The sequence below is a fragment of the Micropterus dolomieu genome, linkage group LG12 (assembly GCF_021292245.1).
Source record: "Micropterus dolomieu isolate WLL.071019.BEF.003 ecotype Adirondacks linkage group LG12, ASM2129224v1, whole genome shotgun sequence".
Classification (NCBI taxonomy): Eukaryota; Metazoa; Chordata; class Actinopteri; order Centrarchiformes; family Centrarchidae; genus Micropterus; species Micropterus dolomieu.
In genome coordinates, this window is record NC_060161.1 from 13,926,612 (window position 1) to 13,950,466 (window position 23,855).

General features: G+C 41.0%; 1 protein-coding gene across 1 annotated transcript; it reads left to right on the top strand.

Annotated features, from left to right (window-relative positions):
• The first annotated feature begins 2,251 nt into the window (after positions 1 to 2,251).
• LOC123981033 lies at positions 2,252 to 23,104 on the top strand. The gene is made up of 7 exons (XM_046065638.1): positions 2,252 to 2,379; positions 2,613 to 2,712; positions 3,317 to 3,552; positions 12,468 to 12,725; positions 22,257 to 22,514; positions 22,716 to 22,812; positions 22,957 to 23,104. Exons 3-7 carry the CDS (start codon positions 3,354 to 3,356, stop codon positions 22,991 to 22,993), a joined length of 849 nt encoding a protein of 282 aa, XP_045921594.1. The 5' UTR covers positions 2,252 to 2,379; positions 2,613 to 2,712; positions 3,317 to 3,353; the 3' UTR covers positions 22,994 to 23,104.
• Positions 23,105 to 23,855: the final 751 nt, after the last annotated feature.

Below are 23,855 nucleotides of genomic sequence, written 5' to 3' on the forward strand. Positions count from 1 at the left end.
TGTCACGTGACAAATGAACGACTCAGACCTAGAGACCCACAGTTGAGAGCCGTGAACTAATCAGTTCTGTTTCCTGTGCTGCCTGCTTACCACAGCCCTGTAGCCGAGCTGTCACGTGACAAATGAACGACTCAAACAGACCCACAGTTGAGAGTCGTGAACTAATCAATTCTGTTTCCTGTGCTGACAGAGCCCATGCAGCTGCCGTGTGACGAGTGAACGTAAGAGTAAAGATCTTTCACGCATGCGTGAAAATGAACGAATCACTCACTGAGACAACCCGTTCCTCCCGAGTCATTCGAGACGATTAGGTCTTATGAACGTTCATTGAACGACACAACACTACTTTTCTGAGACCAGTGTTGTATTCAACGCATTTCACTGCTGCTGAATGAATGACCACACTACTAAAATTTCACACACAAATTTCAATATTACTGCGACATTGATTTTCACTGGCACACCGTGCAGCAACACTCATCGGTGTTTTGGCTCCCTGTGTGCAAAGCGAGTGGGTGTGCCAGAGAAAGAGAGAGAGCAAGTGGCAGAATTGGGAGAACGTGACGGTGAAAGTTAGCGGAGGAAAATATTTAAGTTAGCTTAGTAAGTTGTCAGTCTGGCAGACATGTGCAGTGTAGGTCACAGTGTGTCCGTTAAGTCTGTTGTTTCCGCAACTGCTGGAAAGTGAAGGCGGTTAGCGCTAGCTAACAGATCCCCAGTCTTTAAAGCACGGTTTTGGCTGCAATGTAACATTAGCTATATTAGTAATGGAGTAATGTTAATTAGTTGTGTGTCATTACTACCGAACTTGTTGAGGAATGAGAACAGCAGGTTGAAGCTAAACTGGTGTCCTGTACACATACTGTACATCCTGATAGTTAAGTTAAATTATATTTCAGTGTCTAGAGGAGTCTGACAACTGGTTATTAAAGGAAGGACGCTGGTGACCAGGAGGAGCTGAGGCTACTAAAGTAAATCAGGGATGTAAACTAGTCCTTTTAAGCGATTGATGAGAGACATTGAGAGACATTGGAATTTTAATGTGCAAACAAAATGCTTAGTAATTATCCAGAATTTACACAGAAAAAAAATGCATCAAGATGGATCGCTGCCCTCTGAATTGTAATCTAATCGAATCGTGAGGTGGCAAGAGATTCTCATCCCTACTGCCCCATGTCTTTTAGTAGGCTACGTTTTGTGAAGTGGTTGTCTTTAATTGTCCACTACATCTGTTAGGGCCTGTCCATAGGCTCGCCATTCATCTGTGACAACATCTGAGCCTCTTCTTACATGATGTTATATGGTCGGCAACAGGTCTTCTCTTGAGCGATCTTTCACCACCCTGAGAATGAGTGTCCTTGATGTAATTATGTTGTGTTTTTGTGCTAAACTGCAAAATGTTCAAAATTCATACAGATTGTTTGTTATGATCAGAACTTGCGTCCATTCGGCTTTTATTCCCTTAGAATCAGATTCTTTCCCACAATATACCAACTAAATTCACATTGAACTCCATTATTTCCATTGATTGCATCCTGGTTGTTTAGTCATCGTTGTTTTTATGTCTTTGATATATTTAACCTCACAGTGTATTCACTTTAGTTAGTTAATAAATTTCACCTTAATCACAGGAACTGTGTGTCTACTGTTTAAATCCAGGTCACTGGACGGAGGATTCACAACTTTGATATGAGACTGACTGATTGATTAAACTGACTCAAAATGATTAGCAATTGTTTACTAACTGATCACTAGTGAATAATTGTGTAATTATTAAAGCTATACCCAAGGAGTCCTAAAACCTTGGGCGGACAGCAAATTTTTTGGTGCCCCAAATGTGTGCTAAATAATAATGTTTTCCAATATTATTATTCATAACTTTATTACCAGTAAGTAGGTTTGCTACAGTTATGCTGAAAATAAATGTTTGATAACCTCTTTTATAAAAATGCAACAAAGTGGTCTCATTTTCACTGAGAAATGTCTTGTCTAGTCTTGAGTCTTAATTTTCAAAGGGGTGTATGCTGTGCGCTGTACATCTTTATATATACTCTATGTACATACACAATTGCCAGACAACAACAAAGTTTTTAATAAGCTTGCTATGATTAGATAACATTATAACAATATGTTAATGAACATCTGTTTGAACAGGCAAGGCTTGGATAGGCCTCTATGGTGACAACTGGAGATGGTCTCTGAGTAACAGCAGCTTCTATGGTGAAGGAGAGACAGAGTTTAGAAACTGGGCTCCTGGACATCCTAACAATCTTTACGGAGAAGACAACTGTGTGCTGCTTCTCGGTCAATCCTATCAATACCCTGGCACGTGGTTAGACGTTGATTGTGACAGACAATCAAGTTTTGTGTGCTACAATGGTGAGCTTTCTTAGGATAGGGCTACATAAATCTTCTACATATCACTTACAGAAACATCTCATAACTTCTATGTAGTTGTTGACATGAGCAATATTTTATCCCACTGAGTGCAGACCTTTGGATATTACTACTTTCTTTCACTGACACTTTTGCATTCACTATAGAAAAGTGATTGTTGTCAACAAGTCCATCTTGCCGTTATTAATAACCTCACTACATCAATATATTTCCAGGTAAAGTAAATGGCACATCATCCTTTGTAAAGAGTAACAGATATTTGAATCGGACTGAAGCTCAGAGATTCTGCCGGGAGAATTACATCGATCTAGCCAGGTACAGTGTGCACTAATGAAGACTCCAACACATACAATAAATAATACAGTTCTGAACCAACTACTTAACAACTGCTATCTGTTCTGGTGATGAAATTCAGCTTATTTAGTATTGTAACAGTTGACCAGAATACTAAATGGATTGAAAAATATGTCCAACTGTTTTATTTTTTCCTTTTTTTCATTTGAATAATTTTCTGCTCATTTATTATTAATATTTTTAAATTGTGTTGCCTGTAAGTTATATATTTTTATCTTTAGTTTTATGACTGTATGGCACTTGTAGCGGAGTCATGTTATATGATAATATGATGATGATGATCACTGTAATTATTACAAGCAGTTTTAGTGATAGAAGTATAGTACTGATTGAGGTCACTGAGTATATCTTAATTGTATGATGATTATGTTGCACTCATAATTTAAGATGATAATTAACAGCTGCGTTGTCCAGGTGGCTGAACACATTACCAAATCCTTAAATATATCCCAACAATCACTAACAATGCACTACAGTGTCTGATTTTTTTTTGTCTGTTATGATTTACCTCTTTAGTTCTACTCAACTCACTCTTGATGTGTATTTGCTAATGTTTCTCCCACAGTATACGAAATCAGGCTGAAAATGACTTTATTACAAAGATGGCAGCTGGGGACTTTGTGTGGATCGGTCTGCGCTGGGAACAACTGTGGTCTGATGGGAGCATCTCTGTGTTTCAATACTGGGCCAGTGGGCAACCAGACAGCACAGAGCAGTGTGTCACCACAATGTTCAGAAACTCAGGACGGTGGTCAGATGATAACTGCTCCCTCACTTTCCCGTTCATCTGTTTCACAGCAAGTAATGCATCTTATTTCTACTCACAAATTGTATGGAGGTTGCATTACAGCAGTTCAGTTACACAGTCGCAGGATGAAGTATGTGAACCCTTTGGAATTACCTGGATTTCTGCATAAATTTGTCATAAAATGTTTTCTGACCTTCACCAACACAATAATAGACAAAGACAGTCTGTTTAAAATAATACCACACATACAAGTATATGTTCTGATGTTTTTATTGAACATACTGTGTAAACATTTACAGTGCAGGGTGGAAAAAGTAGGCTGATGACTTCTCCAAAAGCTAATTGGAGTCAGGGGTCAGCCAACCTGGAGTCCAGTCACTGAGATGAGATTGGAGGTGTTGGTTAGAGCTGCCCTGCCCTATAAAAAACACACACCTATTTTAATTTTGCTGTTCTCATTAAACATTGCCTGATGTGAACCATGCCTCGAACAAAAGAGCTCTCAGAAGACCTACAATTAAGAATAGTTAACTTGCTTGAAGCTGGAAAGGGTTACAAAATATCTCTAAAAGCCTTGATGTTCATTAGTCCACGATAAGACAAATATTTTATAAATTGAGAAAGTAGAGCACGGCTGCTACTCTCACTAGGAGTAGGGCTGCTCGATCATTGCAAAAATCATTATCACAATTATTTTGGATATTAATTGAAATCACGATTATTAACACGATTACTGCTGACAGGAGATTGATGCAGTCAAAAACTCTCCAACCACTTTGCAACCAGAAGCTTTGGCTTTTTTAGCCAGTAGTGACCAAAGTAACTTAGGCCTATTCAGATCCTTTAAAAAATAAAAATAAAAGTACCAATACCTCACTGTAAAAAATACTCTGCAAGTAAGCCTACTGCATTGAAAAAGTTAAGTAAAAATATGTAAGAAGGCTATGAGTTGGAAAATGTAGAAGTAGCCTATTAAAAATAAAAGTAGCCTACTCAAAGCAGAAAGAAAAACATCCCATATGACTATATACTATTATATATTATATCATTAGATTATTATTCCTCATGCATTAATGTAGTTGGTTGCGGTAGAACTATTTTGTATCAGACTGCAATTAATGATTATTTTTATTTTAATCTGCTGATTATTTTCTCCATTAATCGATTGTAATAAAATCTGAAAAAAGTGAGAAATGTTGTCGCAGTTCCCTTAAGTGACACCTTCAAAATGCTTGTTTTATCAGTCCAAACCTCAAAATTATTGAAAATGCATTAAAATAATCAAGTAAAGGTAGCAAATCTTCACGTTTGTGAAGCTGGAACCAAGAAATGTTTTTACATGAAAAATTACTTATACTTTTAAACGATTCATACATTTTTTAAAGTAACTAGTAACTGAAGCTGTCAGATAAAGTAAAAAGTACAATATTTCCCTTTGAAATGTGGTGAACTAGTGAAGTGGCATGAAAAGAATTTTTTTTTGTCTCAAGTTCAGTACAAAGACCTTGTGTAAGTAGCTACAGTAAGCCTACTACTTTGTTACTGTCCACCACTTGGTTTAGCTTTGGCTACCTGAAACTAAGGAAAGGACTAGAGATATTTTTCTATATTTTGGCACTGGAGGGAAAGCTGTTTTCCTGCTGTTATCATTATGGTGAAAATGGCTGGCCTTGAGGCACAGTGCTTCAAGTGGGAGCCCCCTAGCCCTGTCATCAAGGCATTAAAATGTGCAACAATTACAACACAAAACCCCATTCATAAGCTGAAATGTGTAGCCTACTCACACACACAGCTTGGCATACATGCGTAGGGCAAGTTCTGCAATCCTATCTGCTGTTCAGTGGGCCCGTTTGGGGCCAAATTTCTTTTTAGTTTTGATACATTTGTATTTTTGAAATATAAGTATATATATTTATAAATAGTCTTTTATCAGATATACCTATTGTTATTCTTTCTATTTGTTCAGATCGGTTATTTATAGGTAAAATCTAACCGCTAGTAAAAACCTGAGAGAATTGGCTGGGCCCGAGGGGCCGCTGCTGCAAATATTTGAGTTGCTCCTCCTCTAACACGCATTATCTCACTCCAAACTTTTGATAAAACTTGAGAGCCCTGTTTACAAAAGCAAATCAACCAACTGATTGACAATTGGTGGTGGGTCATCATTGGCCTGCGATGGACTAGCGACCTGTCCAGGGTGTACCCCGCCATTCGCACGATGTCAGCTGGGATTGGCTCCAGCCCCCCACAATCCGGTACACAGGATAAGCGGTTGACGATGGATGGATGGATGGATGCACTAAAACATTATGTGTGTTGCATTAAATGGTGCTAATAGCAGAGTTTCAGCTGCAGGATCACACATCAATCACATCACTCCCGGCATTTCCATAAATACATAACCCATCTCCTCTTCTTTGCTCTCACATTCTGCACCTCCCGCCCACCCCTTTCTGTCTGGTCTCCTCATCTCCGTCTTCTTCTCCATGGGGTTATAGGGAGGTTTGGTCGTTCACGGGTGCTATGGCGGATTTCCCTATAGTAGCTTCTCCACAATGCTTTCAAATGTCTATTCAACAACAGCAAGCCTCAGTCCTGTGTCAAATGTCCTGCTAGTTTTTGTCATATGTAGTCCACGGTATACAATTTTTTTAGTCAAGTTTTAGTTGACTAAAAGTCTGGGTATTTCTGGGTACCATTCCAGCTGCGCACAGAGCAGGGCCAGCTGAGCGGCGGCCGCTCCCCCCACCATCCAGTTGGGGAAGACACACCGCACACTTACAGAGGACTATCACTATCACTATCACTGAATACTCAGACTGAATACTCAGTATTGAGTGAGTCAACGAGAAGCAGGAGACATCCTAAAATGACGAATGAAACGGTGAAGACCAGGAGGCCACCATACAGATGTCGTCCATCATCATCCCACCGGACAATGCCTCAGAGGTAGACACTCATGGAGTGCGTCCTGATGCCGTCTAGGGGAAAGTCACCAACTGGCACATAGGCCTGTGAAATAGCCACGCACAGCTAGTAAGACAGACGCTGCGCTGACAGGGCAAGCCCCTTGTACTGTTGCTCTTAGTACACAAACAGGCTGATGGTGATGCTCTTAGGCATAAAAGCAGGATAAGGGCGCAGGACAGCTGAGCTGCAGTCACCTGGATCCTGAGACACGAAGGAGCCACAGAGAGAGCAGCCAGATCGCTGCTAGATCAGCAACAGGATGAAATGCCAGCAGTGTAGGTCTTAACCGTACTGAACACCAGACCTCTGTCCATCAGCAGCTGGAGGAATGAAAGCCCCCCAGGCAGCGGACAGGCCACTCAGTCCAACCCCTGGTCCAAACACCAGCGTTGGAACGCCGACCATTTGGCGGAGTAAAAGGACTGAGTGAAGGTGGCTCTCGACCCCTGGATGGTGCACACCACTTCATGGAAAAGACCTAGACCCTCCAAGCGCTGCCTCTCAGCAGCACAGGTAGCTCTGCATTGTACCCACCGCCTGGAAGAGGTCGTCCCCACTCCAGGGAAGTTTCCACGGCCAACCCGACAACAGTCGCTGAAGGAAGGGAAACCAGGATGCACCTGTGCGCTCCGGAGCCACCAGGATCGCAGCCAAGGCCGAATCCTGCAGGTGGTCCAGGAGGCGCAGGATCCTCCCCCCCATGGGTATTAGCTAAACTGGGGGACAAGCATGCAGCAGCTAGCAGGGCCATAGTGTCAGGAGAAAACAGGAGAGAGCCCAACGAAAGACACTAGAGAGCCAACGTCAAATTCAGGGATTTTAATCCAAACAAAAACTAGTAATAAAGCTTACACGTTGCGGAGACTGGTAAATCCAAAATGATAGAACCGGTAATTCCAACACACATCACACTACACATGAAAATGACCAGACAGAGAATTAACAGAAACAGCAAACATTTAACACCAGGGACACCACCAGACAAGAATCTACCCCAGACAAACAGAAACCCATGTAAACAGACAAACACCGACCAACTAACACAGGGATCATAACAGACAGCAAGGCAGGACTGAAACAAGAAACACACACCAGACTAACATCAAACTAACTAATTAACTAACACTGGGCATACTGAACACAAGACGACAGACAGGGCTGAAACCCAAAACACAGACTAAATAACAGATAAAGAACAGACTAAAATAACAAAACTGACTGAGAACTAACTAAACAGGGCAGACAGGCCCACAGTGTGACACATATGGGGTGCACAAAGGCGTCCACCCCCATTAGGGGAGCGTCCCACGAGCTCAGTGAAAACCACAGGGCACACTGAGTGTTCTCTTGGTTGGCAAACAGATCCACCTCTGCCACGCTGAACCTGAGCCAAATCTGGGCCACCAGATCAGGATGAAGGCACCACTCATCTGGGCAAGGGCCCCCGCTTGACATGATTTCTGCCCCTCTGTTCAGCACGCCACGGATGTATTCCACTCTGATGGAGAGTAGATCACTCTGATGGAGAGTAGATGGGTGTGCGCCCACAAGAGCAGCCGCCTGGCCAAACCCACCCTGGCAGTTTATGTAGGCAGCTGTGGCCTTGTTGTCGGTGCGAACCAGCAGGTGCTGGTTCCACTGCAGAGGGGCCAAATGTTAGGCCACCTTCCACACCTTGAGGAGCTCCAGCACGTTTATGTGGAGAGGCATGTGAGTCTGCCACAGACCGCCCACCACCTGAGAGAGGCACGTCCCGCCCCATCTGTGTAGACTGAGATGTGGGATGTGACCCCGCCCAACGGTCCCGCCAGTAGGCTAGATCTGGGCCCACAGACATAGGAACGGTGACCAGGCGCCACTTCTGTCTCATTGGGTCGACAAGCAGGAGGATGAACCACCACTGTTGCCCCCTCATGTGCAGGAGGCACAGGGGACCAGAAGCCTCACGATCGACAGAGCCCTTACTACCACCCGTGGAACAACACGGCTGAGCAGCTCCGTCAGAGCATCCATCCTCTCCTGAGAGAGCCGCACTCTCCAATGAGAGGAGTCCAACACCACTCCCAGATAGTTGCTTTTTACCAGCAGTATTCCCTTTACACAGTTGCAGTAAAACATTTCGGTAGCACTTTATAATAACTACACACTATAAAGCATTAGTTAAGCATTAGTAAATAAGGAATTCATCATTTATAAAGCATTATTCATACATTAATACACATTAGTAAGTCATTCATAAACACAGTTATAAATGTTTTATTCTTTGTTATCTACACACTATGAAGCAGTTGTTAAGTATTAGTACATTTTTAATTCATCATTTAGAAACGATTGTTCTTACGTTAATAGACATTAGTAAGTCATTTATAAACAGTTATACATGTTGTATTCTTTATTAATAAGCTCATCTATCATACTTAATACATGATCGGTTCACTATTTGTAAATGAAGTATTATTTTAATAACAAACCATTTATGTATGAGTTGTTAATGGTTCATAAGATCATTTGGAAAGTTTAAGAAAATTATTACATAACTGCCTGTTTTTTGATACTTTCCCAAGAAAGAATATAAACAATCTCAGCATAACTCGTAAATCTACCAGTGGCAAAGCTCAAAGGCCGTTTCTCTGAACTCCTCATCAAAACTCCAACATCTGCGCTTCCAGAGAACTGCTGTGATGGGACCAGCAAAGGGTTGCTTGGATGGTCCGTTTAAAAACACCAATCTTACTGCCCCCCAGTGCTTTGATCAACCGCTAGCTTAACGTGACATGTAGTTATTTAGAAATGGTCTAATAGTGTGTGTTCATAGATGTTTTAAGACACTTACTAATACTGCAATTCATGATTAATTCTGGTAGTTACTAAAGGTTAGTAAAGTATTTTGTGTGAGCTCATCTAAAGTGAGGAATATCTAGGTCTCATTAACAATTTAAAATAGAAATTTAAAAGCAATAGATCTTCTCTAAACATTTGTTAATAAAGTATTTCATGATTAATTCAGGTAGTTACAAAGCATTTACTAGTTGTTAATAAGTACTTTGTGTGAGCTCATCTAAATTGAGGACTATCTATGCCTTATTAAGCATTTACAAATTATATTGTAACACACAAGAATCAGTTTTCTTCTGAACAGAAAAAGGAAATGGACACAACACTAAGGGATCCAGAACATATTATTTATTACATAATGCCTTTCACCCATTCATTCACAAAAAAACACAACAACACGAGAGACTATTGCCGCGTAAACTGTACAACTGTTATAAAATGAACCATCTACAATCCAACCCGTTCCCACATATGAACCAATGGTCAAGACCCCTTGTTGTCACTTTATAACACACTTGGGAGCCCCTTAGCGTCATAGTTCAACGTACTGGGGAAAGCCCTGTAGCATAGTTTTTAAATGTTAAAGACAGGTGTAGAATATTTAACACTAGTGTAGAACTTTAGCTAATTTACCAACCTAGGTTCTGAGGAGTAGTGTAGGGGTAAGAAATAGACTGTGTGTGATTAAAGAACAGTGGACAGGTTTATTACAGAGCCTTTAACACTCTCACAGTGCACCAACCATGTTTGAAGCAATCCCCAGAATAAGAAGAGCTTTCTTTCATAAAAAATACAATTTCAAAAAGTGTCCAGTGTGTTTCAGTTATTTGCATCTCTACCTGGGCGGGATAATGAACGTGTGGTGGATCTTTCTTATCTGCCACTGTCCTGTAATCTGATGTGTCAGTCCTGTTGAACGGGATCTGAAGCAGTTGGGTGCATCATCTCTGGGACTCGCTCGCCATCTGCATCCAGCAAAGAGTTGACCTCTAAGCTACAATCCAGGGTCTCAAAAACCTCTGGAGGTTGGAACAGGGGAAGCAGGGAGCCACTGGGAAAAAGAGTCATCCGACTCCTACTCTTCCGGTGACAGCAGGTCGGGGGCTTCGTCCAGATAGTCCTTATAGGCAAGTCATGCCAATCTTGGCAACGCCTCCGGGCAGCTATTTCGCACTAGCAAGACCAGGCTCCTATATGAATGAAAGGGGAGAGGGACAGAACTGCATTACTGGTCACTGGGACATCAAAACCAAATGAATAGAATCAGCAGTAAAATCTGATAAAAATCACTGAAAAGGTTTGACGACTTTGCCCAAAATAAGGTTTCAAAAGCGCTTTTTCTTGACCAGTTATACTTCTACTACGTGGGACCCTAACCACACGATTGGCTGAAATGATTCCTGCTTTGGCTGTTAAAAGCACGACAGACTTTCTAGCTGGAAGGGCGGGATAACCGCCGTCTTTGCTGTTACGGGCTTTCCCCATAGAGTTGTATAGAGGATGTGACTGAGTGGCATGTCTCCTCTAAAATGTCTCTGGCCTTGTCCTGAACGGAAAGATTATAGGCCCAGCGCTGCCACTCCTCGGGGGAGGGGGTGCTCGGCCGGCGTGCTCCGGCCCGAGGCATGCCTAGCATAGAGCAGCAATAGGCGGCCCGCGGGCCAGAACCGGCCTGCCAGCAATAATATCTGGCCCGCGGCCAGATTGCTTTGATAGCAGAAAAATAAAAAATAAATAAATTGATTGCGGCTGGAGCTGAAATAGATATCAGTCATGACAGATAGGCTACAGTTACTCACACAATCACTTCCTCTTAAGTGATTGTGGCTGCAAAATTAAAGCGCGAGAACATTAACTGCAGCAATGCTTTATGTTGAGTTTAAAAGCTTTTACTTTGAAGAGTTCTGAAGGACATTCAAAAGAGTCTCTGGCTTGCTTGACACATCTCTGGGAAGAATGTAGAAAGTTGCGTGGCACTGCGGAGAGTCCCCAGTTGCAGTAGTGCAAGGATCATGTGTAGTATTCATCCAGCCAACGATCACAAACGTTCACAGCCTGTCGGCACCAGAGAAAGAGTGGGGCGGACCAGGGACAGGAGATTGCGGAGCGACAGGCCCGCTGCGGTTGGTCAGTGATTGTTTCCTCTGGCGGGATGAAGTCTGACGCTCCGCATGATCCATGATAAGATTAATGTCAATAAAGCATGCTGTCAATATTTTAGAGACCCCCCAAAATATCACAAATCATGCTTTTAAGGGACTTTATGTCTTATTAGGGGGAGCTAAGCTCCTCCTGGCTCCCCTGTAGTTTGCACCCTGAATTTCCTCAGGGAAATGAAAATAAGCGTTCATAGGTTTATGAATGCGGATCAAACGCTGGCCGCACACACACTGCAGCACGTGCCTTATTGTGAGCATGTGCAAATGTGTCCTTATAGTCAAGTAATAAGGGGGTAAAAATATACGCAGTTAATTGGAACTGATCTTCCAATCTTCCTAACGTTAGTCCCGCACAGTACCTACTGAGCTTATCGTGTCACAGACACTGCACACCCCTATGGATATAGCGGTGTCCCGCCCCGCTCTGGCTAACTTGCTGGAAGACATTGCTAGCTGGTGATCTTCTGCTCTTTAGACAGCTCAGTGGTGAAGAAAAATGGGGAGCCGATGGCCAGGTCTCACTGTTATGTATATACACAAGGTGAGGATGTAAGAGAGACCTACACAGCGAGTGGACGTAGACAAGCTTTTCTCAGTGCTGCTCATGTGCGCATAGGGGTAAACCCAATAGCGATAGCCTTAGAGGGTGAAGCCTATATGAAGTAGAACTAAAACGTATTTTGCTAATGTCCTGCTTCTCTACTTCAAATCAGTTTGTACTCCTTTATTCTCCCATGGTGATCCAACTGAATTTTGAATTCTTCATTTATTGTTCATTATATATGTCTTGTGAAACACACACTGAGATATGGTTAGATAAAAAATGTGAAACAACATTCTTGCTAATACAAACGCATCTTAATGAATTATATCTCTCATAGCCACCATTAGGTTTTGTTAACAATGCGATTCAAAAAGGAGCAACCTTAACAGGCAGATGGAGCATGAATAATTTTTTACGTTGTTTGTTGATAAATTCATTCCCTTCTCTTTTTGTGTCTCAGTTCCTCCAAACACAGAAAACTTCAGACCAATAGGACAAGATGAGACCAGTATCACTCTGCAGTGGAACAAAGTGAACAACAGCATCAGCTTTATTCTCCAGTTTAACGGTACAGAGGTCAACATCACTGCACCAGATGGAGATGGACCAGTAACTCACACAGTCTCATCTCTCACTGCTGGAACTGAATACACATTCACTCTCTACTCTGTGATTGAGAACGTCAGAAGCAGCGGAGTAAGAATTACTGCAGTCACTGGTGAGATTTAAATTGTAAAACAACATTCTTGCTAATACTAACATGTGCCTTAAATAATTGGTTCTCTCATAGTCTTGGTTAGGTTAATTCATTACTGAAGTTACATATAAGATATCCAATATCAATTTATTTCTATGCTCTGTATCTGCTAAGCTAACCATATTCTGCTTTTCAGTTCACCAATGTAAAACTTAGTAGTATTAACTGAGTATAAATTCTGTGTCATAAGCCGGTGGGCTAACAATACATTTATCCAATGGCAATATTTGTTTGCCATCTTATTTTGTAGTATCTGCTATCATTGCCGTAATCGTTTCCCCTTATGTCATTGAATTTTTAATTTCTTTCCGTGTTGCCGAGTATGCTGGTGCACACACGCTAATAAATGACCTTAACTGTGCTGTATGGTAGTATTCTTGTAAGCAGGTGACGTCCATGCCACCACATTACTTTCTTAAAGGTTAAGTGTGTAAGTTTTAGTAATATCTAATGGTGAGGGATGCGGATTGCAACGAATTGCAACAAAAACCCCCACCACACACAGGCACACAAACAAATTTGCAAGCACGTGCAAGACAGGCATGTCGTCGTCAAAGACAGCAGAGAGTAGCCACTCAAGAAATTAGGTTTCTTGATATATTAAGATTTTATATTTGCCTAATTAATTAGTAAAACCATATGTGAATATTATTATTAATTATAAACAGCAACATCAAGAAATGAAGTGCTACATGATGTGGTATACTCCTGTAATACATTATTTTACTGTAATCATACATCTTGGGATGGTTGGCTTATCTGGACTAACATTAGAATCAGAAGGAGCTTTATTGCCAAGTAGTGTTTAACACATAGGAGGAATTTGTTTTGATGATAAGGTGATACATGTAGACAAACATACAGTTGACATAAATAAATGTAGAAATATATAAATATGGAATAGACAATGCAAGTTATAGAAGACTATTAAAGAGCATTGAAAAAAATAATACAACTATTTACAGAATATATGCATTATTCTGGGTTTGTGTAGAGCAGACGTATTGCAACGAAATATATAAATTGACAATACAAAAATATACAACAAGGATTTAACAATTAACAACAAATGTGTGCAATATGCCAGGTTTGTGTATGATATTAAATGAAATAGTGTTTACAAGTGCAGAGACATATGTATTATTTGCAATGGGGGAGTGTCAGTGGGGTCCCGGGCCTTGTTAATGAGGCTACCTGCAGACTAGTATACTAGTATGTTTGTCACTTTTGGAGTGACTGTGGACAGTGTTAGGTAGCCTAAATCTGTCATATAAGTCTAAGTCTGTCATCTGACAAAAAGAGCCAATTTATGATCCCCTATAGGCCTATATAATGTTGTTTTTTTCTTTGGCCTTTCGTGGCAGTTGGCATCAGGGGCAGACCGGCCATCTGGATACCGGGCGTTTTCTTAGTGGGATGCTGGACAGTGGGGCCGATAAACCACAGTATTAACCTGCAGTTGAAAATTGATAGAAATGTGCCTTGATGACTGACAGAGTCTATGTTTACTGGCCCAGACGGAGGTGGGGTTGGGCCATTTTAATATGATGACATATGAATATGAAACAGTTGAAACGTGACCTATCTAGGCTATAGTCCGGATATGTCTCCTTCAAAGATCATGGATAAAAAACATGCCACGAAATTCAAAGGTGGTGCTGAAAAGTTGAGGGAGTAAGTGTCTGAACATTACAGACTTTTTTTTTTTGGTGCTGCTGCTAGTTCTGCCGCCACCAGTAGACACAGCAGTGAGAATGCCAGCAGCAGGGGTCGGTAGTTACTTGTTCCTTTTATAAAAACTTTTCCTGTTTTACTCAAGTATTTTTTTGGCCAGTAATCTACATTTAACTTTGGATCATTTGCCATTTATACCTTCATAACTTAACGGTTTCATCCAAGCTTTGTGTGTGCGGTTATTAAAAGCGTTTTTAGTCTTTGCAAAACAAATGCAGACTACACAGTGAAAAATATCTATCCTCTCGTGGTGCAGAACATGGCTTCTGATGGAAATTAACCTTTTAATTTCCTTTAATGCACATTGGTTGCTAGTTGTTTTTTAGTCAAATACAATGTCGCAGGTGAAAATAATCTAGGTATTTTCTCAGCATGCTACAAGTTGCATAGCAAATATGGATAGATAAAACTTTCCTGTTGGGCTTCACACAGGACGCACAAGTCTCCTTCTAATGTGTAGATTTACCCTACTACATTCAGCAATGGGCTGCATTGCTGTAATTGCCACATTAATACTTTACTTTGTAAAAAAATATGTTCATCGATGCTTTAGGAATACTCAAATTATATTTTGTGCCTGTGCTATTGGAGAAGGCAAATCTTATGCAGCGTCCTTCACATCAAAGCAAGTAGTTCGGTTGGCTACATGTCATTATTAAAAGACACACGAAACAAAACAGGCCAGGCAGGTAGTTTGATATTTTAAAGTGATCTTACCAATACCTTCATGTAGATTTTAAAAAAAGGAAAATAATTGTATAGATAAATTAGTCACAATCTACACCAAGGGCTCCAAACTGTTTCAGGGGAGGCTCATTGAATGGAAGTGAAACAAGATCACTTTACTTATTGCATTAGTTATTAAAAGGAGATCACTACATGTGTGAGACTACATGTGTGAGAGTTCAGAGATACAGTAGTTTTGGGGAATTATTTCCCCCCATCAGAGTCTGAAACTAATAAATGGCTTAGGACAGACCTTTTTTAAAAAACTACATGGTGTAGTCAGAAGTTATGTCAAACGGTAATATTAAGTTATCTTGGCTCAAATGTTCAGTGTCTATGGGATCAAAGAATATAATCATGATCTCATAAACATCCAGGAATTGAGCTAAACTCACCAAGTAAATTAAAGATGAGGTGGGGGCCGCCGTTTCCCAAGCTTTGTCTTAGGGGAGGCCCGCAGTCTCAGACTTCAATGGCTGTGCGAAGTTGCAGTCAGGTCGAGACCCCGATGAGGATGACAAGCATGCAGATGAGCTTTCCTGAGAGGGTTCCTGACAGTTTGTGCAGAAATTCTTTGGTTATGCAAACTGATTGTTGCAGCAGCTGTCTCAGACAATCTTGGTGGTGAAGATTCTGGATGTGGAGGTCCTTGGCTGGTGTGGTTACACATGGTCTGCGGTTGTGAGGCCGGTTGAATGTACTGCCAAATTCTCTGAAACGCTTTTGTAGATGGCTTATAGTAGATAAATGAACATTCAATTCACGGGCCACAGTTCTGTTGGAAATTCCTGCAGTCAGCATGCCAACTGCACGCTCCTTCAAAACTTGCAACATCTGTGGCATTGTGCTGTGTGATGGAACTGCACATTTTCAAGTGTAATACCTGTGCTGTTCAGCTCATGATGAATGGGGGCAAAAACAAAAGTTTTGCGTTTATGTTTTTGTTCAGTGTATGAGCAAAGAAAGTGCATTCCTTAAATAACCATGTTGCACAGTGTGGCTATTTCTAACCTGATGCAAAGCCAAAATGAGAAGATCTCTGGCCCGCACACACTAACAAACAAATTGCAATTTTTTTGCCCTAGTGCACCCTTGGTTGGCATCCGTGAATGTTGCATTACCTCTCCCTACTGGATTAAACAGTATGAAATATTTAGTGCAGTGCTATTCAATTACAAATTCAATCGGGCCAGATTTTAAACCAGGATATGGATATGGGCCAGATATTTTCTCAAGTGTTGGGATGGGTATCATTAGAATTTTATTGATACACTCTTATTAATACTACTTTTTGGTTCAGTTATTTATCAGTACTCTAGTTATTTTTTGTTACTAAAAAATGGAAACAAATGTAAAATGTCAGTAAAATAAATCACATTCTTGGCATCAAAATACTGAGTTAAGTTTGGAAAGAATGATGAACTCGGACATCAGTCTATCAGTCCTTACTCCTGTCTGCCTCCTCCTCCCTCTGCTGCTGCTGGTAGAAAGGAGCTGGTTTGTCTCAACCACCAGCTGTGTTTATGTGTGTCATATTTTAAAATGCCCTTCAATGACTGAAGATAAGTAAAAGTAAAATCAAAGTTTGAAGAAATTCAGAGCACACTTACAACTGAGTAGCTGAGTACATAATCCCAAATAATACTCCAAGCAAGGTGATCCCACAGAAAATCCAAAAACCAGAGAAGTGACAGGGAACAGGCAGGTAACAGGATGAGACAGTGCAAACTTCAACCACAACAGACAGACAGACAGACAGACAGACAGACAGACAGACAGACAGAGCGTCTCCACGCTACAAAACACTGAAATGACCAGACAAAGACTTAACAGAAACACCAGGCATATACAGACAGGGACTAACGAGCAGGGCGGGAGCAACACAGGTGACTGGGATCAAGGTTATCGAGGCAGGCAGAGAGACAGCAGGGAAAACAGAGAGACAGGCAGGCAGAGACAACAGGGAAAACAGAGAGACAGGCAGGCAGAGACAACAGGGGGGAACAGAGAGGCAGGCAAACAGAGTAATAACTGGGGGAACAGACGGACACTTCACAGGCAGACATGGGGCAAAATTAATAACCAACACAGAAGTACACATACCAGGAGTAAACACTTCAGACATGAACTAAGGTACAGGATTAAGAACTAAGACACCGAACTAGGAACTAAGGTACGAGACAGGACAGATATGAAGTAACTTAAAGATGCAGATGAATAAAATAATAAAGGCTACACAGAGACCAAAGCAAAATGATCAAAATCAGATTAATAAATGAAACTGGCAGAGAACATAAATTGAAAACTAGCAAACAGACAGAACCGAAGCACAATGTAACAGAACTAACACATGAGAGACAGGAACAGAACTAAACAAGCACTAAGGCAGACACCGAGATAAGAGGACAGATCAGAACCACCACACAGAACAAGCAGAAGACCTGATACAAGACCACAGACAGACAGGACTGAAACCCAAAACCCAGACACAGAGAAAACAAAATCAAAACACAGAGAAGGATGGCCAAAATAATATAACCCAGACATGCTCAGGACAGGATCGTAACACGCAGTATCTGGCCCATTAATGACTTTTCAGGCCAGGGGTGGGGGGCCCAGCAGGGAATGATGGAGGGGAACAGTGCCTGAATGGGAACCATAGCTGGGTGAGCGGGCAACGAATCCATCCTCAGCAGCCTCACAGTGAACACGGCATGAACAGGACCGAACACAGCCTCAGAGACCCACAGGGAATCCAGTACTGAGATGATTTAAACACAGCTTCTTGATGGATAGCCTTACTTTTTGCTAAACCTCTAACTGTAGCCTATCTACCTGTATCTGTAGCTAGTTAGCTTGGTCCGTTAGCCGTGCTGCTAGTGTTTCTATTAGCTTACTCAGCCCCGAGGTGCCAAGAGCCAAACCCAGCAAGAAAGCCACCTTGTTTATTTCCAGTGGTCAGACTGGCCTCTCTCGGTCTCGGAGGCTGCGTTTGAAGCCAGTCCGGCTGCTGTTTTCACTCACTGAGAGTTGGAAACAGTCGCACAGAGTCTGCACTGTTGGGGCGTTAACATACAATCGGCGCTACTGGTGTGGCAACTGTTAACGCCAATCAATGTCTGTGACACGTCCATCCCTAGCATTGTATTTTTACAGACACACATATAAGTTACAGAGGCAAATAACACTGTTTTCTGTTTCATGGAAACTTTCTGCTTAAAGTAATCCCTATGAGTAATCCCTGATTTTTTCCCTGTGTAAAGCTCGATTGAATTTCAGTTTATATTGTAGAGGGAGAGAATTCTACGAGTATGAGGGAACGAATGACCGAAATTAGGTTGCAGATTTAGTTCGACTAATCTAGGGGTTTATTAACTGTGGATGGAGCCAACTAGAGAACACCAACGATTCACAGAGTGTGGTATGTTTTGCCCTACCGTTGCCGCAGGTCCCGTAGCAAGGCTCGACTGCCGGTTGGCTTGTGGAGTTGGTTCTGACCTGACCCCAGTGGCGTTTTCGAGTTGAGTTCAAAACCGGTGGATTTGTTCCGGTAGTCCTTTGTGGGAAGCCCAGGCTTTTACTCTGATTTCAGTTTGTTTGGTGTCGCTATAGCGGAGCCCACTCCGGGTTCTGTCGTCAGAGCCGTGGTTTCATTCATTCAAATAAATGAAGGCTTCTGAGTTTCTGGTCCAAAGCCCCGGGAATATAGGCTATTTAATGTTGCTGAGATTGAACAGGTCTGGGGAAGGTTTCACCCGGCATCAAATCTCCCGCTAAAAAAAATTGGGATTCAGGGTCGTAGCTTTCTCAGCTCGTCTGAAGAAAATTATGTACGAAAGGAAAAAAAGATCGGAATTTCAAAAAGTAAAGGAAGTTAAGAGAGCGTATACGTTTAGTTTCAAGAGAGTTTTTTTTAGAGAAGAGAAGAGCCAGAGAAAAGACAACAAGGCCCTTTAATTTGACTTCATTAGGTAGCCCAGTGACGTCAATTTGGGAGTGGGTATCAGGGGAAGTCACCCCAAAGGTGTTAACTTTTTGGGATAAAGAAATATACATTGCAGGTATTTCCCTTTAATCTCTCTCTCCACAATATCAACATTTGGAAAAATACTCAGTTCTAAACATTCGGATAAAGACAATTAAAACGCGGCTAAACACTATGGAAAAAGGTTATAATGGTTATATAAAACGTAACAAAGCTTAATTACCTGTCCTCAGTATACTTGCTGGTTACTGGTTTTAACTCAAGAGACAATTTAGATGTAAACGTGGCAGCAAAATTTCATTTATGCAATTACATGGTGATAGTTAGGCCTACTTAGTGATCATTGTCAGTGTAAGCTGAGTTTTAAACACTTGCGTGTTATACCTTTCCTGTCCCCTTGGTGGCGCTCGGGTCACACGAGAAAACAGTAGACATTCCACGTGTGAGAAATTGTATATGAAACATTTAACTAAAGCATTAGATAATACTGAACAGACAGTGATTACTAGGGAGTAACTGGGATGAATTAAGACAAAACAGAAAGAGGTTAGGGAACTCTTCAAGATTACTTTCTTATGGGTCTGCTAGTTTTCAAACATCACTAAAAGGATAACAACAGGGTCATTACTTACTAAACTCAGAGGCAAACGCCGCTGCTCACTTAGCAAGGTTATTTTTTAAACAGAACAAACACATTTATAATGGAACCTTGCTTGGTTCGAGAAACAGGGGTTGTTATGGTCTCTTTTCTTTGCATTCCTGGCTTATCGCATGGGCTATTAGAGAACGAAATGGTGGTTTATGGCTCAGCCGTTAACCAGAAAAGAGTCAGGTTGAGGCTGGAGCACTGTAAAAATTATCTAGGTGGTTCAACTTAAAAACTTGAGTTCAATTGCTGCCTTAAAAATGTGAGTAAATTCAACTTTAAGAAAAGCTTTGTTTCAACTCATGATGTTACGTTATACAATTTGTTTAATTAATGATAATTTATTGTTTGAATTTAATACTGTGAGTTAAAACAACTATCTATATTACATTGTCCATTCAAGGAAACTTGCTTCTACACCCTTTCAACTCACATTTTTAAGTTCAGATAACTCAACTCATAAACTTAAGTTCATAAAGTGGATATAACTACAGTGTTCTAGTTGTCCCAATGTTATTTAAATGAACAAGTGCGAGTTATTCTAACTTAACACTACTTTCCATTTTAAGTTAAGGGATTTAAATTCCAAATTTGTTTCAGTTTACATCTATAAAGGGCCTTGAAGACAGACCACAACAACAGCACCACTGTGCTATTATCTTCAGTGACTTGTGACGGGGCAGGGCAGCTTGCTGGTGCGCCTGTGCACGCCGCAGTCAAAGTTCAAAATAGCAGCAGATGTCACCTCCTTTCTGAAAGGGCTTTAAGGCCGTTGTCTGGAACCCTTTCCACCGGTGGCACTAGTCTTGTTTACCACAGAAGTGTCTATATTTTGGTTGGAATTTGAATATGACTTATCTGCAGTGTATGATTAGCAGGGGTGAACAAGAACACCAAATCTTCTGTATCTGTAATCTGGTGGGGCTTAATCTATAAGTGGGTGGTATTAACTGGAAGTTATTTAAGCCTAAAATTTCAGAAAAAAAATCAGAACTCGCTATATTTATTAGAAAACCATTTACTGAACAGCCTCAGAATTGAGCTTCAGAGAATAGTAATTGATTTTTTTTTAAAAAGATTCATATATTTATAGTTTATAACAAAACAGATATTGACACATTTTACTCTGATGATACTCATAAAAAGTATCTGTACCGGATACTCGTTTCAACCAAGTACTTGCTAAACCCTAATAATTAGTTGATTATGTATATGTTTTTCTCAAACTCAAAAGACGCAGCACCTAGGCAATCCTCATACTCTCACCTTTTTTTCAACTGACAACTTACATACGTAAGTTTAATCAACACGACAAAGGTGTCAAATAGTCAACACAATGAATTAATGCAAGTTTAACTTTCTAAAACTCATACAGTTGAGTTCAAAATCCATCAACTTTTGCTATGTTGCTACTATGTTGCTGTAGCTTAGCTTGCTACGTTTCCCTGGGGAGTAGCTTCTGTGTAGTGAAGCTTCATTTAATGTAGAGTAACAGAGAGGCCATTGGCGGGCTTAACTGGTGGAGCAGAGTGGGGGAATTGTGCGGGCAGCCAGAGGGCTTCAGACGGAGGGCAGTGGCAGAGGTCCCCTGGGGCACAAAAAAACAGGTTAAGTCGGTTTAGGCAAAAACAGAGCAAGGTTCAAAAACAAGCACTGGCTTTCATACACGGATGTTGTGTGGTACAACATTACTTCACAAGGCTGCAGCAGGCACACCAGATCACAGGCAGCTGACAACTTGGTTGTTGGGTACTGTGTTGCGTAGGGCTGACCCCGAATAGTTAGTTATAAGATTCGGTGCCTCGATAGGCGGAGCCTGTTTCGACTGCCAATCTCGCACTTGAATTTTCGCATCTTCGCTTTTTTACATATTTTACATAGACGTAGCGATTTTCCTCCAATAAGTTAATATACTGCCTCTTATGACGCCCCATCACTGCTGCACAAACACACACATACGATCAGTCGACTATAGGCAAGACTTCACAATTCTGATTCAACCTACATGGTCGGGACAGCCCTAGTGTTGTGCTGGGAGCCGAATATTTTATGGCGTTAGTAGACTCCATGTTGTTAAGATTCAGCAGGCAAGAGGCTCAGGAGTGCGCATGCCTGATACAGCCAATGGATTTTGTGGAAAATCCTACCCGGAGCCTTCACATAGGAATAGGTCATAATGGCCGTTAGACTTAACAGAAAAACCTGCGGATCATTTTTGTGTGAGGCTACAACCCCTTCACACACAAGCAATAAAAAAGTGATTCTTTAAAAAAATACATTTACCATCTTTAACAGATAGTACTTGAAAAATGCTTTTCAACCATCTTTGGGAACTTAATGAACATTGATTGTTTTTACACGTAAGACTTTGTAGATCAATAACTTTCCTTTTCTGCCGCAGCTCCTCTAAACACAGACAGCTTCAGATCAACAGCTCACGATCAGACCAGTATCACTCTGCAGTGGAACAGAGTGAAAAACATCATTAGCTTTATTCTCCAGATTAATGATGCAGAGGCCGACTACACTGCACCAGATGGACATGGACCGCACATTGTCAGATTCGTCTCTCTCACTCCTGAAACTAAATACACATTCACTCTCTTCTCTGTGTTTGAGAACGTCAGAAGCAGTGGAGTAAACATTACTGCAGTTACCGGTAAGATGTCACTTTATATGATCTGTATCTGCTTAACTAGCCATCGTCAGCTTTTCAGTCAAACATATCTAAGTTAATTCATTGTGAAGGCTGCTAGCAGAAAAATGTACTATATTATTTCTGTGAGAAAATGAGACAAAGAGTACAACTTATAAGACTTGAAGAGTTGAACTGGTTCTTTTTTATCATCATTGGTAACAGTGAACATCAATTTACTGAAGCAGGCTGATCTGACTCAAGCTGATAGACAAAGCGTGAAGGCACTAAACATTAAATCCAGCAGGGCTGTTTGGTTCAGGTGTAGTGGTGCATTTATTGTTTCCATGCTCTGTAGTCATGATACAGTGTATACTGCAGATGTAGCATTGAAAGAATTTAAAAATTTCACTGGAATATAATAAAATAAAAAAAGTAATAAAACACCAAATATGCTTTGTTGTAGGAGCACTGGTCAAAACTCGTCAGTACTACTTTGTTAGTACACCACTGAACTGGACTGAAGCTCAGAGCTTCTGCAGACGTGTCTACACTGACCTGGCCATCGTAGAAACCAGAACTGATGTCAGTGCCTTAGTCAGAACCACATCACGCTACACAGGCAAGTTATATTGGAAACATATACATAACAAAAACATAGTATAATCTTGTATGTACACAACAGCCAGGCAACAACCAAGTGTTTAATACGCTTATTGTGATTAAAATTAAAAAATATTAATATAGCTGCAAGTGGTAATGATCGGGATCCAAGCAGGTTGCAAAAAATGCAACATTTGACATTTTCAGAGGGGAAGACCAGATGCAGATGACTTACGAGACTGAGAAAGTGATGAAAGGATTTAGACTTTGGACAACCCTTTTTTTGTAATTGCAGAAACACAAACTTGATTATTACAGCATAAACTTGTGGTCAATTGTATGTGCCTGAGTTGTGGATGAAATTTGCAACCCACCTGGCAGTTGTGGTGTTTCCAACACTTTTTAGAGAACAACAACAAAAATTTTGTCATGTGACTCAAGAAGAACAGGAAAAACTTTGACTCAATGAGTAATTGAAAACACAAGACACAGATGAAATACCAAGTTTGGCAATTGAATAATTTCTAGTGAGGGTTTGAACCCTGAACCTTCAGATCAGATTTATTGACTGAGCCACTGGTGAGAATTGGTTTCCTTTCACCTTCTCACAAGTTGAGGCAATGACATCACACGTGCCAGACATATATTTCTGTCAGTTTAAACTTAAACTTGCTTGGATCCCCAATAATGTGGAATGTGAAACAACAACAAAGAAATCAATGAAAAATAGAGGAGACACATAATAAAAGGGACATTCATTGA